At 37.9% G+C, this 20,073-nt stretch overlaps 1 protein-coding gene across 7 annotated transcripts in view; it reads right to left on the bottom strand.

The window, feature by feature from the left end:
- Positions 1-20,073, bottom strand: part of PUDP (pseudouridine 5'-phosphatase) — a 71,845-nt gene that overhangs the window by 18,935 nt on the left and 32,837 nt on the right. For all 7 annotated transcript variants that reach the window (XR_012670443.1, XM_075133637.1, XM_075133632.1 and 4 more), the window contains one exon: positions 14,936-15,165. Coding sequence is in view for 6 of the 7 variants with exons in the window: in XM_075133637.1 (XP_074989738.1) it covers positions 14,936-15,165 (230 nt within the window). In the remaining variant the exon portion in view is untranslated. The remainder of the gene's footprint in view (positions 1-14,935; positions 15,166-20,073) is intronic.

The following is a 20,073-nucleotide window of genomic DNA, read 5'->3' as shown; positions in this document are numbered from 1 at the left end:
CTATCCAATTCTATGCAAGTTTATGTATCACATGCTGCTTGATTCCTAACATGCAGTATCAGGAATCCAAGTAGTTTCTTTCACAGTTTCTTTATAACTAGGGCCTGGCATACCATATACTACGCTAAATATAAAAATCTATAGGAGAAAAAGAGATGCTCAAATCAGACATTCTATCTTTTCTTTCTTCTCGATGCTGCTATTATTCCAATGTTCAGTCTGATGCTAAAGCAATACAGCACAGCATGTCACAAGCATTATTATGTCTTCATACTGCCCAGTAACTGAAATCTTTTTATTAAAATACAGCATTTTGTGATGGATTTCTTCATCCTTGGACTGATGTTGAGCCTGAAGCTCTTACTAGTAATCACTTTACACAAAGCCAGATCACATACTCAATTCAGACAGAGGAGCTAAGGACTCAATTCACAGATTTTTAAAAATGGTGTGAAAGCTGGTGAGACTGAATTGTTCCTGCAAGGAATGGATACATTTCAAAATTTCTGAGAGAAACTACACTGAAGGCCATTTCTGAATTGACTTTTGGAACGTTTTATTCATCCTTCATTAACGCTGTATTATTAAAACAAAATCAGTTCCCAAAAACATCAGAGAAACAAGAAGAAAGTTATTCCACTGAATATTAACCATCTAAAAGAGATTTAAGGCTGTCATGTACTAACACCACAGCTGTAAAGAAGAGCTGTAAATAGTAAGATATCTGTAAAACAGTCTTCCATCAGCCTACTCAAAGTCAACCATCGTCTTTCAAGCATACTTGCTCTTTAACTGATTGCTAAGATGATAAGAAAAAAAACAAATGACAGGAGAAAGGGACAGTAATAAATTGTCCAAATGCCTTAGAACGACTAGTTAATGCAAGACAGAATAGAAGATGAAACTCTGACATCAGTGTTTCTAAAGAACACCTCTTTACTTTGAGACACATGCCAAAGCACACATTTGCAGCTGAATCTTCTTTCCACTATCTTAATGAGATTTTAAATTTAGACATGTAGCATCCTAAATGTTTGAAGAGTTTTTGCTGTAATGTTAGCCCTGTCACATCATCTACCAATCCTCTTGAGAGAGAATGCTTAGCCTCAAAAAAGTAAATGCTTTTACTATTTCAGCATATACATCTTTAACCTATCTACTGTTTCCTCACTCTTCATCTACACTCCCTAAAAAATGTTTGGGAAAGCATTAAGGACAAATGGAATACTGCACACTATTAACTCTTCATAATTTATAATGAAGCTATATAGATTACTTAATGCAGTCACAAATTCAAGTTTTCATTTTCACCTTCAAAGCCCTGTATTATCTTACCCACAATTACTGTATGTCTTGCTTTTATTTCCTTCTACTCCCTAGACATCTTCTATCCTTTCACTTAATTGCATTCTTTATCTCCCTCTCCCACTTTCAACTGTATGTCTTATATCATGCTAACCCCTGTGCCTTGTACAATCTCCATGCCTACACTCTTCATCCTTCTTCAGCAGTATCTTTAAAAATACACTCTTTCAGGAATCACTGGTACATTCTCTTCTTCTTCCCCTTCTTATTGCTAAGCTATTAAGTGAAATTTGTCTTGCTTAAACCACTTTTGCTCCTTGCTGGACCAGGGCAGCAGAGAATACAGCTGAAAGCTAATGCAGAGCTGGCTGATTCACTTCTTAATTCTATCAGAAATGACCTCTGTTAACCCTTTAACTCTGAGGAAAATTGAGAGACAATACTTGCTTGTCATCTAAAATAGGAACTTGGAACCTTGTTCACTAAAAAAGCCACAACATTCATTAAATAAATGCCAATCAGTGTGTGTGTGTGGGGAGTTATTAGTTTCTACAAACTACATCTGTACTTCTTATAGTCTTAGATGTTTATAGATATTTCATAGTGCTTTGACAGTTGTCCAGATCAGGCTCCATGCCTATCATCCAGCGTACATGGATTTGATGCTTTTTTCCCCTTCAGGGTTTAACGTGTACTTAAATATAAATATGATGTACACAGTGAGCAACCATGGCACACAAACATCAGGAAACTCAGGAGCATTCCCAGGTCTAGTAATGGTCATAGTATGGAAAGAGTCATAGCATTATTCCTGACTCCTAGAACACCTGACTGCAGGACTCCCAGCTTCCCAAACTTCAAACGCCTGCTCTACACAATCTAACTCTTCATGGAAGTTATCATATGACCATTGTACTAGTTATTACTATAATTAGAAAATATTATTATCTTCTGAGGAAAACATTAAAATAATTGCAAACACTTTTTGCTCAAGTTTAAGAAAAAAAAAATCTTCTCAATGAAAATTTTCAGCCTGAAACATTAAAAACTCACAACTGAAAGCAGTCTTCAAAGGATATATCACAGCTAATCTTAAAACTACAAATGCATTCTACCAAAGATACATGATCATTCTTCAGAGAATAAAAGGTTCTGTTGGCATTCTCTTGGGATAACTGCATTACTGAAAGTGAAAAGCAGTAAGATAGGTTACATACTATTATACTTTTTGCCCATGGCACTTTTTTTGAATCAGTAATATTTTGAGTCTGTTATAGCTTTGAAGCTCAGGACAATAGGCTACAACCTCTAATTTCCACTCTTTAGTCTAAAGCTGCAGGATGCAATAATGTGTTCAGGACACAGCAACTGAATGGACCACTGTGACCAGGTATCTGTTCAGGAGAAAGAGGACAATTTCCTAATGGAGGAAAACATGTTCTGTAAGAGAAGATATTTTCAGTAATGGATGAAATCTCATCAGCTAGTCTTTGCTAGTCAGCAAGACCCTGAGGCTTTGAAGCAACTAAACTATGAAGTGAAGGAATTACTAACACTAAAAACCATTTCTCATTACCATGCTACTATTTTAGAAAGTAGTTGTAGATACATTTTGAAAGAATTCTGGTGTTACTCAGGGAATTATTGACTAGTAATCCTTACCTCTACATTTGGTAAAATCTGCTGATGACGCAAAGTTATGTAGGTTAGCTGGGATAAGAAACATCTGTAAGAAACTTGGAGTGACGAGGTAGTCTAAGGAAATAAAATGGTCGAGAAATGTAAGCAATACACATTAGTCGGAAAAAAATAAATGACATATACACCTTGTAACATTCAGTTTAAGTACTGGACATCACTGTAGACAGCTCAATGAAAACTCAGAGCTTGGGTGATAATGTATATATTCATAGACATATATAATGCTGTCTCATCTGGAATACTCTACATACTGTATGCCACAGACATTATTCTATGTTAAAATGTTGTTGATAGGAAAAGTCTGAAGAAATCCAATCAGAATGCTTATGAGGGGAAAAAAAAACCCAAACAAAAAAAAAACGCCCGCCACCACCCCCTACCCCCCAAAAAAATCCCAAACACAATCCTTTCAGACGGTGAGAGTCTGAACAGATTGTAAAGTGTTTTGCTTATGGAGCAAGAAATAAAAAGGGATGTGATGAGTAGTACTTAAAATACTGAGTGGCAGATCAATTACTTCTTATCTTTCTCACTCATAACATCAAAAAAAGCTGACATTCAAAGAAGTTAAAAGGTGAGAAATTCAGAACATATGCAGAACATTTACAGAATTCATTGTCCCAGGTAGTCATCAGCATCAAGAAAAAAAAAATACTGTGAAAGGGTTACTAAAGCCTTTTTTTTTTTTTGTTAAAAAAGAGCCTTCAATTACTTGATATGGGAGCAACAGAATTTAAGTGGATAAATTAACCCCCTCTAGCTAAAAGGCAATTATTAAGCCTCTGGTATTAGCTGTCATCAGAGATCGTACCGAATAAGATGGACACTGAATCTGAGCATGAACAGCAATTCCTATATTCAGTACTATTTAGAGAAAAAAAGAAAACATTTCTTTGATGGAATAGGAGGACAGCATTTCTGCCACTGCTTGGAATTGTTTTCTACTTTAAATCAGAATCACTTCACTCTTACTGAAGCTTAACTTGAACCATTTCCTTCTTGGCTTTGAATCACGCTATTATTCTAAGATAAAGAGATGCTGGAATGGAAATGTTAAGCATCCTTTTTCAGCAGATAAAGCTGTCACTTCTTCAGCTCTTGTGTGTGCTACAAGGTCTTTTATCTTTATACCACCAGTCTATCACAATAATAATAAAAAAAAATTCTCAAACATTACTTTATGGAGTACACTTTGTAATCATCTTGTAAGTGCACTTATTTTATGACACAGCAATCAGCCTGAGCAAAATGCTTTGCCCTGTTTAGACTATAAATAATTCGTCAGTGTTAATTGATGGTCCTGTATGTAGGTTTTCTGCAACTGTGCCAAAAAACCAGACTCTTACAAATTCTTTACTGCACAACACAACAAGCAGAACCCTGCCACGAATACCAGCTCTCTGAAAATTACCTACAACCACATATCCACAAAAAGCAAGTAACTTAAAAAAAAAAAAAAAACAAGCGAACAAATGAAACTCTCCCTCCCCCAGCCTTAGTGCATTAAAACAACACATAGTTGACCTTAGTCTTTCAAAGGTTTCCAGAGGTCTCCCCATGACAATAATTTACAAAGAAGCAACCAAAAAATACTGCTAACAATAGAATTCCTTGTTTCAGTCTTCATTCTTTGTCCTGAAACTGTTGAAAAGCATTGTTACAAGCAGCTCTGGGGTGATTACAAAGGTAACTTGAGATACAGAGAGGATCAGTGCACTAGATCTTTTTGAAAGAGGATTTATTCATACTTGCTATAACCCAAAAGACTTTGAAAACATTTTTTTGTGAAAATTCTTGTTAATTAAAATCTAATTATTCAATGACTGCTCTGTTTAGCATCTCCAAAAAACGCTCAAGGTCTTGAAAGAAAGAAAAGATAACTCAGTGAGCAATTCATCATAAAAGAAGGATTTTCCCCCCTCTTTTTTGCTACTTACCATGCATAATTAATATGTGATAATACCCATAATGAGTTCCCTAAAACAATTAGCAACGCATCTCCAGTGACCTGCTAATCTGAATATAACGCTTTTAGAATTTGGAGGTGTACCAGTCTCTTTGTGCTTACACACTCACCTCACGTAGAAGCAAAGAAGGCTGCAGAACATAATTTATTATTCTGCATCACATTTCATCAAGTCCCTTAGCAGCTACTTGATACATTATCAAGACAAATGCAAGGAAAAAAAAATTACTCCTGCCTCCCCACCCCCCAAGTAGGGTACCCCAAAGACTAAGAACCAATTATAATCCTTCTTTCCTCTTCCAATCAGATACTTAAGTGAAAGCAAACCTTGACCAGGTTATTTTTGCATGCATTTTCAATGACTTTTTTCATCTCCATAAGACAAATACATCCATAAATAAACATGCACTGCAGTAACAAGGGCAACGTCTGGAACACTTAAGAGCTAAATTACTTTCAAGCCATGCAACATCTCATTTTTCTTCCACAAATATATAATAAAGACTGTCAGCATGGGGGGGGGGGAGGGGGGGGCGGGCAGTGCGTACACACGAGCACACATGCCTCAGGAGAAGAGGGAGAAAGAAAATCAGTCACGTGAACTGAGAGCATGATAACTGAAAACAAAACAAACAAACAACTCTATAACTGTCTCCTTCCTTTAATTGTCTTGTAAATATGAAGTAGTGGCCTATTATGGATTTAGGGAAAAGGTGCATGTGTATAGCAGATCTTCAGAAGTCCTGGATTGTTAGATGTGGTGAATTATCTCACGTACTTCTATCTACAGCCATGTCCATTACGCTTATGAAGCTGGAAGCTGAGCTTCGTAATCACAGACTTCATCATCCAGCCTGGGAGACACAAATAAGGGCTACACGCTTAGAGTATTTAGAAGCTGAGGAAGGTGCAGGATTCAGCCAACAGGCTGTCCAGCAGCATATCACATAAAAAGTACATTCCACTAGAGTGCTGTGATCTTTGCATCCCAAGCTGTAAGCTTCTAGCAGTGTTTCAAGATGGAGGTCATAACACACAAAACTCTACATTGTTCAATACCTACTTACTTTAAAGGTATAATTTATTAATGTTTACTTCCTTTAAATTTCTCCAATGTCTGTCTGAAATCAACAGCTTCTCCAGCGGGGGGGTGGGGGGAATGTAAAAAAAAAATTTATGCTCTTTATTATTTTGTGCTGCCCCACAGCAGGTGGATGGAATTCAAGAGCTAGGCCAGCAACACATACTAAATACTCAAATCACAACTTGCCATCTAGAAATAAGTCTTCCGTCACACTGCACAGCAAGAAAAGTAAAGGCTTTATGAATTCAGGAGAAAGTCCTAGTCAAGAACCTTCCTGAGCAAACAGATGGTGTACTGTGTGGTAACTAGGACAACCCCCAAGGAAACCCAGAAACTGGAAGACTGAACTCCTCAGGTCGAAGAGTGCTCAGAGATGTTTTCCCCAATTTTTTGAGGAAGTATTCCACACAGCAGACAAGATAAGGACAACCCTCTCTTCTGATCTGCTTTAAAAAGAAAACAGAAGTCCCAGATTGCTGTTATGTTCTCTATGGAGCCAATTTTCCTTGACATTTTAGGAATGAGCTGGGACTACTTTTCCAATTATGCTTTACAAAAGATTAACTGCAAGAGATGTTTAGTTCCCGAGAAATAGGCACAAGTTGTTGAGATTGGGCAGTTTTGGATGCACACGTGAAAGCAAAAACCTCGCTTTTCAAAAAACTATAAAGTCGTAAAGGGAGGTTCCTACTGAATTTCGCACCTCATCTTGGTTAGAAGACAGACAAATGGAAATGTCCTACTCAAGCCAATAGATATACCCTTTCAGATTTCACTAGCTATCCACTCTCAACATTTAAGGGTATGGATGCATGGAACAACTAAACTAATCTGGGTACACACAAATGATGCAACATACTTCATTCATCTCCCAATCACCCACATACGGTAATGGTAAAACCTGCCATATGTAATCTAAACTCATCAAGGGAGTGAACTCTGCTTTTGCTGCAACTTAAGCACACCGTGTGTATGCAGGAGCAGCGGTTTCAAGCTTTTGTGGCACTGAACCAGTTGCTCAGTGGTCCCACCACCTCCCAGGGAGCACCAGCCCCACCACACAACACACTGCTGCCAAGAGAGAGTCTTCTCTGCTCTGTTTGGAAGTTGGCCACTGTGCAGCACAGGATGCGAGGCTAACGGGAACGCTGAGGGAGCACAACCTTGCAGGTATGGGACTCCAAAGGGGCACTCTGTGCAAGCAGTAAGGAAATTATCTCAAAAAAAGCCCAATAAGAAAACACACACACCAGAAACACTCAAACATCCCAGACTTCCAGTCAGCGTACTAACCACCTGGCTACACAGGAGTTGGCATCAACAAATCAGATGACACAGGAAGTTCTTTATTGGCTCTAACCCATCAACTGCCTAATTTGAATTAATTAATGAAATGTAATTACATCAGTACAGACAAGAAAGTCAAGTGGCTTCTGAAAAGAAAGCCCAAATTCTGCCTTCTACCTCAAAACGCACCGGTGAAGCCTTGGACAGTTGCAAATTATGTAAATAATGTGTAAGACACTTATAAGCTTAACGATGAATTGGCATTCTCTTATCAAGGATGTAGCTCTTCTGTTCCTCCCAAACCTTCCTGGAATACATCATCCTTAGTCCCTGAGATAAGCAGTGTCAAGATGACCTGAACATATAGAAAAGGCTGTATTTCAAAGACGGTTTTAATAAGACTTGAATGGTTGCCAGGGTTGTCCCTGATAAAGCAGCAAACCTGTGCCCTAAACCTGAACTTTGCTTCAAAATGAGGAGGGGGCACTTCCCCAAACGACCATCAGAGACCCTGCGCAAGCGCAGAAGGACTGGGAAGAATGCCAGGGAAGATAAGAAGTAACATTCACATAATCTCATGAATATGTATTAATTAGGCATGGCTTTAGGCGTGGTTTTGCTAATTTTGTACTATAAAGAAGAGCCTGGAGTTTGTGGCGGTGTGCTTGATTTGTGGAAAATATCCACCTTGCACCCTGCGCAGAATAAAGCAATGTCTCCTCTCTAAACATGCTTGTTTCGTGTGTTTCGAGGGCTTAAAATCGACAACACCGGCAGCTAGAAAGAGTCGTGGAGCAACACTGATCCCTCTTCATGCAGTAAGTGGCCGCTGGCACGAGCTGTATCTGCTTCTGTACAGACTGCAGTGTATGTGAACAACAGTGACCTACTACAAACTCTGCTTCATGTGTCCCACTGAATGCAGCCTAACGCTTTAAATGTCAGGTGTACTGTGACCATTACGATCGCAGGCTATACCACTGGGAGACGCAAATATCTAGCAATATGCTAAAATAACTGGTAAAAATTGTGACTCCAAGGAGAAACGACAGCAGAGCATGGGTAAACCAGAATGGTTTGTACCGTGAACAGCTGTTTAGAAGAGTATTTCAGCTAAGGAAAAATTTGGAACATAGGCCTATTCAAAGAACAGACTAGAGCCAAGGCTGAAAAAACAGACATTGATGTAGGTTTGAACTAAGTTGAAAAATGTCTATGTATTTTTACATTTAATGCTTTTATTATTTCTAAAATAAAATGTGATTTGTGAATTGTAAACATTCAGGAAAGACTGCAAGTTAATTTATTAATAAAATGGAAAAGGGGCAGATTTATGATGCCTAAAATATGTGATTCAATAGCATGGATTCCAATTTACAGCTCAATACACCACCTAAAGCAGCTGTTCATGCCTTTGTAATTTCTATACCTTATTTAAAGTATTCCTAATAAATTAAACCTCCAGGTTTACATAAGGAATAACAGAAACATCACTAATAAAATAACTGTTTATCTGAAAACCATAGTAAGTGAAATACATACACTACATGCATACCCTAAAAGTGGTGCAGTTGAAGGGAGGAAAATAAAAAGTAGAAAAAGGAAAAAAAAATGAGGGGGGATAAGAAATAAAAAATAGATTTTGGCATCCTTTTTACACAAACTCACAATGCTGATGCTCACACTAAGTGCTAAATCAGCCGCTTTCACCCTCTGTTTTCCTTGTACAATATAGACCAAAATTACAAAATGGTCATAATGTTCTAAATCTCTATTACTCTTTCACTACATCTTTTGTAGCACAAAAGTATCAGAAAATTTCTCTTTGAACTTCTCTTTTCTATGACATAAAAAGTCCACTGAGACTCATAAATCCTAATGCCATTTAATCAGTCTGAAAAATTTTAATGAGCTCTCACTAGATTTGGTACAGAGATTATTCGTAACTATGGGATCAATTAATTAATTACAAATGGAAGAAACTGCAAAGAAATAGTGTTTTAAATTAAGGCGATGATTCACATCACTTGGAACTTTTTAAATAGAACAGATTGATTCTTCATAACAGAGTTATGACCATTTGTATTACTAAAACTTTTTCCTCTTTTTAAACAATGGATATAAATGGTATTTGTTTGTTTTTAAATTACACTGCTAGTAAGGTCCTTTATTTTACAGAAAAGCTACCGGCAAAACAACCAAAATACTGACAAGAAAGGCCTTGACCTGCCACATCCTCAAGTAGGTAAATAATTAATTCATGTGTTTTTAATGACATGAGTATATTGGAAGTATGTGTAAATGTTTGCATGGGAATGCCTGAAACCCTCTGAGTTAGAGCCATATTTGAAATAAATTTAGTAGCATAACATCTTTGTTACTATAAAATTGCTTCAAGATAACATTGAAAAGTTATAGTCGATACATATATCTTGTATACAAATACACACAGAAACACACAATCAGCAAGGTTTTTAAAGCAAAAATTAATATTCTAATATTCTAATATTTATAAATCCCAAATGCATGATTTTAAGTAATTTGAGCCCTTTAAATAAAAATGGAAGAGAAGAATACTGTTCAGCAAAAGCACTTTTGTTTCCTTATTTTTTTTTCCAGATCAAATCTGTGAAGTGTATCACTGAATCACTGAATGACTGAGGTTGGAAGGGACCTCTGGAGCTCATCTGGTCCAACCCTCTGCTCAAGCAGGGCCACGTTGCCCAGGACCAGGTCCAGATAGCTTTTGAACATTTCCAACAGGGGAGACTCCACCAGCTCTCTGGGCAACCTCTGCCAGTGCTCGGTTACCCTCTGGGGTGGTGCATTTCCCCCCCCTTCCCCTGGGCCACTCTATGATCCCAGGAACTCCTGTTAGGCCTTAGCCTTAGTGTAACGAGTTGGGCAGTTGAGCGTCCCTTGACCGTACCAGGCACTCTTGCATGGCTAACGTGGGGAGCGACACTGATCGTACCAGGAACACCGGCTACCTGATCAAGGTAGGGAACAAGAGCAGGGGATAATTCATCGTCTCTGACAGCCCTGAAGCATTCCCTACCTGGGTCATAGCTCAAGTGGAATGATACCATGGTTACTGTGGAACAATACCATAATCACTACCCTGGACCACCCTGGATAGTGGCCAAGATGGAAATTTACTGATGACTAAAGACAATCATCTTGCAAATCTATAAACAGTGGTCCCAAGCGAGACCCTTTGAGTTCTCCTGGACCGCAGCAGGCTGCGCCTAGAGTCTCCCTCTGAGTGGGTGTTTGTGATATTTGGAGGACCATTGGAACCTGGGCTGAAACTCCTCGGCCAAGACACTCCTCGGGGCTCAACCCTTCGCCCGTTGAGAAATGCCAAGGCATTTAACGTGAGTATTTCACAGACTCAAGGGGAATTTTTAACCGGTATCTTTTTCTAGCTATAGGCCTTTGTCTTTCATGAATTTACCTAGCTATGGGCCCTTGTATCTGAATAGATCTATATTGTGTGTGTGTGTATTGATTTAGATAACTAACAATAAGCATAATCTGTAATTTAGTAATTGTAGTAAATTCGATTAACTCGCTTTGTAACTGTTAAATTAGTCAATGATTAAGTACAGTTAAAATCTTCTGATCTACCTTAAACCTATGAATGAACTTTAGGTCGCTGCTAAACATATATAACCCCTTAGGTATAAAAAGTTGCCCAGGTCTGAGACTAGGGGTAGATCCAGCTGCACCTAGACTCCTCTCTGAGAAGGAGTTTAGAAAACAAGGGGGTCTACTCTGAAACTCGTGACTCAACAGGAGGGTCTTCCTTACCCATTTTGTTCTTGGTCTTTCTATAAATCATTCCAACATAATTCTGACACGATTTTCCCTGTGTGTGCTTAATCCATGTAATGAGTAATAGAGTGAACTTTGCCATCAAATTCTGCTAAGTCGTGCTTTTACAAATTTCTGTTAAAATGACCTTTTGCTGATACCTTTGCCAGTGATTCTTTAAGCAGCTTCAAAACCACTCATCTGCGACAAATTAGCATAGTCGGCAGGATCCTAAACCAGTATTTCGCGACACCCTCACAGTAAAAAAGTGTTTCCTTGTGCTCAGACAGAGCCTCCTGTGTTTTTTTGTGCCCATTACCTCTGGTTCTGTCACTAAGAACCACTGAAAAGAGCCTGGCTCTGTCTTCTTTACACTCTCCCTTCAGATGTTTATATACATTAATAAGATGCCCCTGACCATTCTTTTCATCAGCAAACTGCTCCATCAACCAGGTCATTAATGAAGATGCTAAACAGGCCTGGACCCAGTATTGACCCCGGTGGGGCACACCACTAGTCGCTGGCATCCAACAAGACCTTGCACTGCTGATCACCACCCTCTGGGCTCAGCTGTTCAGACAGTTTTCAACCCACCTCACTGCTCATCTGGCCCATACATCAACAGCTTCTCTATGAGGATCTTATAGGAGAGAGTGTCAAAGGCCTTACTGTAGTCCAGGTAGACAACAACTACTGCTCTCCCCTCATCTGCCAGGCCAGTCATTTCATCGTAGGAATTTATCAAGTTGGTCAAGCATGACTTCCCCTTGGTGAAGCCATGCTGACTACTCCCGATGATTTTCTTGTCCTTAATGTGCCTGGAAATGGTTTTCAGGATTAGTTGCTCCATCACCTCTCCAGGGATGGAGGTGAGGCTGAGCAGCCTGTAGTTCCCTGGGTCCTCCTTTTTGCCCTTCTTCAAGATAGGAGTAACATTTGCTTTCCTCCAGTCTTCGGGCAATTCTCCCAACGGCCATGATCAATCAAAGATTATCAAGAGTGGCCTCGCAATGTGTCTTGGTTTCGGCTGGGATAGAGTTAAAATTTCTTCCTAGTGCTGTGTTTTGGATTTAGTCTGAGAAGAATGTTGATAACACACTAATGTTTTCAGTTGTTGCTAAGTATCTTGTCAAGGACAACTACCCTCCAGGAAGCTACCAAGCTACTAACCCCCCCAAGACTGGGAGGAGGGAACACAGCCAGGACAGCTAGCCCAGCTGGCCAATGGGGTACTCCATACTATGTGACGTCATGCTCAGTATATGAATGGTAGGCATGATCCAGGAAGTACCGATCGCTACTTGGTTATCGGTCAGCGCAGGTGGTGAGCAATTGCATTGTGCATCACTCATTTTATATATATTATTTGTTATTATTATTATTTTCCCTTTTCTGTTCTATTAAACTGTCTTTATCTCAACCCACGAGTTTGTTTCCTCACTCTCACCCTTCCGATTCTCTCCCTGCCCCACCGGGGGGTGGAGGGGAGTGAGCGAGCGGCTGCGTGGTATTTGGCTGCCTGCCAGGTTAAACCACGACACAATGACATCTGCCAGCTCCCTCAGCACTCGAGGGTGCATCCCATCAGGGCTCACGGACTTATTCACGCCCAGTTTGCTTACGTATTCCCTGACCTGATCCTCTTCCACCAAGGGTACATCTTCCTTGCTCCAACTCTTCCCCCTGGTCTGTGGGACCTGGCATTCCTGACTTGCTACATCCAACACTTCAGCCTTTTTCGTGTCCTGTGTAACCAAGTCCCCCATCTCATTCAGCCAATGGGCCCACATGTTCCCTATACTTCCTTTTGTCTCCTGTGTACTTATAGAAGCCCTTTTTGTTGTCTTTCACATCCCTTGGCATATATAGCTGAATTTATCAAATTTCACAGTAGTGTCATTAATGAAACTCCGATTTTGCCTCTGCAGCACATTTTAAAGGTTCCCCTAAAAGGAATTCCTGTTGTAAAAATTTGAAATATAGTAAAGTACTAAGTAATTAATTCTAGAAAAATATGAAACAACTTATTTTCCAAATTATGATCATATAAAGGTAGGAAAATAATAAAAAAAAAAAAAACAAACAAAAATAATACTTTGAAACATTTTTTTTCAATTGTCTAGATAAAATGTATGGAAAAGAACACACTGTTTTGAACATTGTGGCCTGCAATTTCTACAATGTTCAAACACACATTGTTTCTACAAATGTACAGCTCCAGTTGGTTTTCTTACGAGTTGCATCTGTGTATTTGAGAGCAGTATTTGAGAGCAGAATTTTGCATATATTAAAAAAAAAAAAAAGAATTTTAGTAAAAGACAAAATTTCTAGTATTTAATCTGCAGATCACATTTTGATTACCTGACTGATTTAATTAATTACTGAGATGGCAGTGCATTGTTACTAGTGTTGGAAGTTCATATGAAACTTCATGCATCACAAGATAGTAAGACTTAGGCTGAATTTGAAGGGTGTATCTTCTTCGAAATTCCTGTGCTATGGTTTCATCATTATACTTATCAAGTTCCTAGTTAATCAAACAAAAGGCCAACATTTAAGAAATTCCCAGATGGACAATTATGACATCCTTCAACGATAGTAAAGCAGACCCATATCCATTTTTGTATCAATTTAGAACTGCCTACTTGTAGAAGTATGCCTGCACAGCAAAGTCACAGGCTGGTATGCCACTACATCTAAATTCTGGATTTGGCCTTCTATGGCTACATTGTATTTTTCGCTTGGAGCAGCAGTGAAGTTTTGAAGCAAATCTGACAGTCCTCAGTTGCTACTAAGTAGCTTTGGTAGGTACTACGTTGCTTTAGCAGGACGCTAGAGTGGAAGTCCTCTCCAGGTGCATATCAAGCAACCTCCAATGCTTAAGCAGACATAAAGCTCCCAAGAACCTTATACAGCTTTCAACCAGGGATCAGAGTAAATCTAATCCAACGGAAAACATTCAAATCACATCTAGCATAGATGTATGGGCCTAAGGACCAAATACATTGCTCTAATAATCTGTTTCTCTTGAGTCCAATTACTTGCTTATGCAGACATTGCCTATACATCCTGATATTTTGCTGCAAACTTGCATGTTACTGATTTTTAGCATGAAATCCAAACTTGTAGCTCTGTTAGTTCACCACTTGGGACTAAACACTGCAGATGTCATCACTACATTGCAGTTGGTCATGAATTTATATTATTTTATGCAGTTATATATCAGAGAGAGAAACTAAACACCTCTACTATTTGAGAAAGATTGCTCAAACTGATTGGTTTTAAATCAGAAAACAAGAATTATGATCCCAGAGATTTAGAAGGCAAGAGGAAAGAGAGAGCTTAGGAAAAATATATGCCCTCTTTACAAAGAAGTATCTTTAATGTTTAGACACTTAAGAGGTAAATCAGCCATGAATGTATGAAAAATAAACTGATCTATGTTTAAATAACTGTTTCCAAACTTTGCGTAGTGAAGTTAAGTTTGCAGATTTATGCATAAAGCAGAGAATCATTATGCTTTCCTATTACTGCATGTAGTAAATCAGAGCAATCTGCATTACAAACATTATACATAGTGGGAGGAAATGATGCTTTCCAACAATCTCCTGCTTCAACAGTATAAACATCTTTGAAAACAGAGGTTGCTGATTTCTATAATGTTTACATTAAATCTTAACCTAAGCATTTATCACATTAAAAAAAAAAAAAGTCCAAATATAGCCCAAACGCAATATTCCTAACTTTTCAGTTAATTTGTTCCCACCCCTTCTTACCTTCTCTGGAGGTGCAGGAGGCTGAAATCTCTTTGCACAAACTAGAAATGCATCAGGCTGTGGCTTGCCACACTTCACCTCGGGGTCATCTCCCAACACAATATGATGAAAAAGACCAAAGAGGTCTCTGTGTCTGGCTGTTTTCATCTGAAATGTCACTTCAGCTGAGCTGGTGGCAACAGCTATGGGTATGCTGTGTTTGTGTAAATGACGGATCAGCTTATCAACCCCTGCAAGATAAATATATACATTTTGTTTTTATATATATGCATATGTGTAGATATATGTATTAATATTTACACCTACTTACAATATGTTTAGCAGTATTTCAATAATGTTGTCTTACTGAATATAACAGCCTATTTCAATCAATTAGTGTAGAAGAAAATTCTTGCTATATCTGAAACGTTCCTTCTCCACACAAAAATCGTGGAACATTCCTAAAGGTATATACTTGTTCTGTCATCAAATGATGCTTTTCTCAAAATGTGCCAAAAATGGGTTCAACATCATTGCATAAGTACACCCACTAGAAGCTCACTAAGCAATGTCCCTAACATCATGTATGTTTATTATTTCAAACTCTCTGTAAGTGACAGAAAAGCACACCGGAGAACATTTTCTTTTATACACAGAGTTATGCTCTGGGGGGCGGGGGGAAGGGGGAAGAAAAATCAAAGTCAAAGAAATATATTCTTCTCACTGAATGGTATAGTTTTAATTTCTGAAGCAGGTATCCAACGAGCTTAAACCAGCCCCTAAGAGAGCTCAGTTTCTCTCTTTTGCAATTACTAAAGCAAGGAACACTGGGCAAAGGAGGGGAGCTGTCAGTCACAGTTGTCAATACCAGAGCTTTATCTATTGATGCTGTGAACCCAGAGTAATGAACACCTCAAGCCTAATGGGTAGAAACTTCAATCCAATCCAGTCTTCTAAGCAAGGTTAATGCAGTGAACAGCGAAAACACAGCAGTCTGGGGGAAACATATTTCATTATTTGGTGCAAGAGGGAAACACTTCATTATTCGGTGCAAGTTTTGAGTTTCCTATGCAGAGGTTTCAATGTTTCTTCACTGCAGCATTCTAAATGCTGGATACCTCTCCCAGACAAAACAATTAGCAGTGTCTAATGGTGAACGAGAACAGATGTCCACTCCTTACCAAGTCACAAGAGAAAAATCCCTCCATATATGTAAAATCATTTCAGCTCTGCTTCTTGGCATGAATCCAAACTGTGCTGAACACAGCATATTAGTCTCAGGCAGGTAAGCCTCCAGTTGACTTTTGGCTCTTTGAACCAACTTGAGAACAATTCTTTGTTTTCATCTTCCAACTGCATGAATTCTTATCCTACTTTTCATGCCTAGCTATACTAAAGTAATCTTATTCCCTTCCTCCTGATTCACTACTAAAGTAATCTTATTCCCTTCCTCCTGATTCACTGTCATACTTATGTCTGGTCCCTGCTCCCTCAAAACACTCCTATTCCTCATGTCCATTTAATTCTTTCCTTTGCCACCCCAGCATCTCCATGCATTTCCCATGAGGTCCAGCCTTTCTGCTCCATTAGTCTATTTTGACAATTCTATAAACAACAGTCTTATCTGGAATACATTCTTCCCAAGTATAGTCATGTGCCCAACTTTGAGAAATTATAATTACTACTGATAAAGATAAACAGGTGCATTAACTAACCCAACTCTCTGCAAATATGACCTGTAGATGTGGCTCTCTGCAGCTTTCTTCTCTATTCTCCAGAATCTAATCAACCAATTAATAACTGACATTTCCAGCTCCATGCTTGTATCTGAAGATAGCCTTTAAACTATAAATACATGCACTTCTGTGACGTTAGACTTCCAGTTGGACAGAAATAACAACAGTGTTAATCCTCCTCTAATGTCAATGCATCACCCATTTAAAACCCTTCTCATGCCCCCTTAAATGAGGGGGGCATAACCCCCCGATAAGCAAGTGCATTTTTTCCCAAATTATGCTATTCTGTCCTCTCTTTGAAATATGATGCTATATACAAGTTAACTTTTTATTCCAGATACAGATTATGCCTTCATTCTGAAACATGTGAAGTAAGTCCATATTAAATTAATGGAAGTACTAAGATATCTTAATGTAAAGCAGTAGCCTAAATGTCTCTTTTTAAAAATAAAATTCATTCAAAGGAATTTATTCTAAATAATCAGCAACATTTAGCAAGGCTAGCATATCATGTCTGTATTAATATAAAGAAGTTGTCTAAAGATTACACAAGTAAGAAGACTTTTCCTATCTCCTATGCCCTTGCTATGATATATCTAGTTTTCTCTAAAGTTGTGCTCTTTTCACATAGCTAATTTTCTTCAGTCCCACTGCATCACAGCTTCAGTTCATCTGTCACAGGGTATGTTTATTCTATGTTTCTATTGGAGGTAACCAGCCACGGAAAAGTGCTGTTGCAGAAAGGCTATTTCTTCAGGGTTCTCTCATATTCCCCCCTCTCACCGAAATCATGTCATGATTTCAGTGTGTAAATGTGTGTGTGTGTTTACCTTGTCTTTTTGGCTTCCCTTGCTACAAGGGAGCTAAAACGCAGCTGTCCCTAATAGCTCCACAGAGCAAAGATTCACATTATTCAGAAAATGCACTTTAATAAAAATATGCGATTTAAAAAATGATTATTTGCATACGTGTAAACATAGCAAGATAGATTAGTAAAAAAAATACAAGGGGAAGATCAACTGGATGGAAAAAAAATTAAATTGCATATGGAAGAATAGCTAGCATAACTTAACAAGCTTAAGGCAGTAGCAGTTGAAAAATATTTTCATTCCAGGTTTGTTATTTCCTTTTAAAAGCTATAGATCAACGAAAATCCATTTTTGTTTGCATCAATTACCACCAGTATAGCTCTAGACACTTTGCCACCACATCAAATTACTGACACAATTATTGTACTAATTCAGCATATAATTCTTCATTAGGAAGATAATATCTTTCTTAGTATCTTTCTTGTGCTTTTTTTACAGACATCAACAGAAGGGGAAGTGGGGAACTGTTTTGAAGATCCGTAATAAACTTCCCCTGGCATATACTTTGTCATTATACCCCCTAGAGCTACATAGATTTTTCAACCAAATGAAGTCTTCAGTTACATCAAAAACAACCAATTAAAAACTCAATGGCCATGAAGAAGTATGGTGAAAATTCTGTGAACTCGCTAACTTCTAACTTACTTGTAGCTACCATGGAAGGGATTGAGGCCCATCCATCACAGAGGGACCTATCTGCTAGGCTTCCTGGGAACATCCTCCACCCCTCCTACTGAAAGTTTGGCCACATGCAGCAAGTTCTTTTTTTTTTTTTTCTTTTTTTCTTTTTTTTTTTTTTAGTATCTTTGATTAAAAAAAAACAAAACCAAAGAAAGATCTAAAGAAATAAGGATCTCTGTTTTTCTGGCATAAGGCTATACTCTTAATGTGGTACACATGCAATAACAATTTAGGCAGTACTACATAAATTCTTGAAGTAATCATAAAAAAAACAGGAATAAATATCCCACATTGCTATGCTTTATTTCCAAATGTACTCTTTTATTTCAAATAAGCAAAAAGGTAAATACTGTTTCTTTCCTCTATTTCTTTAGAGATATAGAAGCTTACTATATTCTAAATGTAATAGTTAAACACCTGTGACTATTGGAAGAAAAATAGGTGAAAATAATTGTAAGCTGAGTTTAGTTACAGAAGCTGAAATTAAGAAGGATCAACTTTAAATGTCAGCATCTTTAAAACCCGATTAATCACAAATGTCAATGAAGTTAACAACTTTGGGAAAAGAAAAAGAAAACGAACTAAACCAACAGAAAGGAGTTATTTCTTCTGAGACTACAGACACATTTTAAAGGAAGAGATCCGCATTTTTGTTCTGAAAGTTGCAGAAAAACATATATAATATATATATATTTTTTTTTAAAGGAAGTATTATTTTTATCATCCACTAGACTCCCAATGTGGTGGTTGTTCTTTTTAGATTCAGCTGAAACCATGGTGACTAATACATTGGATCAACTGACAAACTAAAATTAAGACTTATACCGAACAATAAAACCCTTGGGCTAACTGTTGCATTTTCCTTTTCACTGACTAATACAAACACGTACAGCAAGAATTCAGCAAACCAAAAAATGCTACGCTAAAATGATCTAACAATAGTCCCTATCTAATTATTTATATGCTATTACAATACTGTTTTCTACATGATTTTTTTTTCAGTTATCACATTTTATAATGAAATGGCATTATTCATCATGAAGTGAAAATTAACAAGACGTAAGTCCTGACAGCTAATTCAAACTGATGGAAAACATAGGAAATTTTTATTTTCCTTTTAGCTTTATGAACATGAGCTCTGTATCGTACAGAATACTTCAGAACAGTGAACAACACAAATTTTTGTTACATTTTATTTGATATACTTTCAAATTTTCATACCATCCCTTTTCTTGTGTTTGTCTACCACTATTCTTAACTTACGTCACTTCTGGAACTCCAGATTCAGACCTATATCTTGTGAAATCCCTCCAGACAAATAAAGAGATAATATAAAGCTCTCTTATTTTTTTCTAATATGTCTCCAACCAAACTTTTGTCTTACAGAGCATTTTTTATTTTTCTCTTTTCCTAAAATGAAGTTTCTATGAATACGTTATAGTAGACTATAAGAATGCTTTTGAGATAGAAAAGAAAATGACCTCCATCACAAACTGGGCAAACATCTGAGATAGGGAAGAGGATTATTCGTGCCGCTTCAGCACTGAACCATAATTTCAGTTTCCTCTGTTCACCAGTTGAGTGATTTCTGGTGTTCATATTTCTGCTTGCAGTTGATTCATTTGAAGGCATAACTTCACCATCAGGCAGACAATCACGCACTAAGCTCTGCCAGTACCTTAACCTGAAAATCCCTGTCTTATAAGCACGGACAAAGTCCTACAGTCTTCTGGCTTCAGGAATACAGCTGGCTCGTGTACCACCAGCACAGAGTGCAGGAACAAGGTCACATAAATGCCCACGCCTACACAGACAGTCCCACTGTCTTTTCCAATGTCTGTTTCAATCCTAAAAAGATGAACATAAGCTATGT

Source organism: Calonectris borealis, chromosome 1 (assembly GCF_964195595.1).
Source record: "Calonectris borealis chromosome 1, bCalBor7.hap1.2, whole genome shotgun sequence".
NCBI lineage: Eukaryota > Metazoa > Chordata > Aves > Procellariiformes > Procellariidae > Calonectris > Calonectris borealis.
The sequence above is the reverse complement of the archived record's forward strand: the minus strand, read 5'-3'. Positions and strand labels throughout refer to the sequence as shown.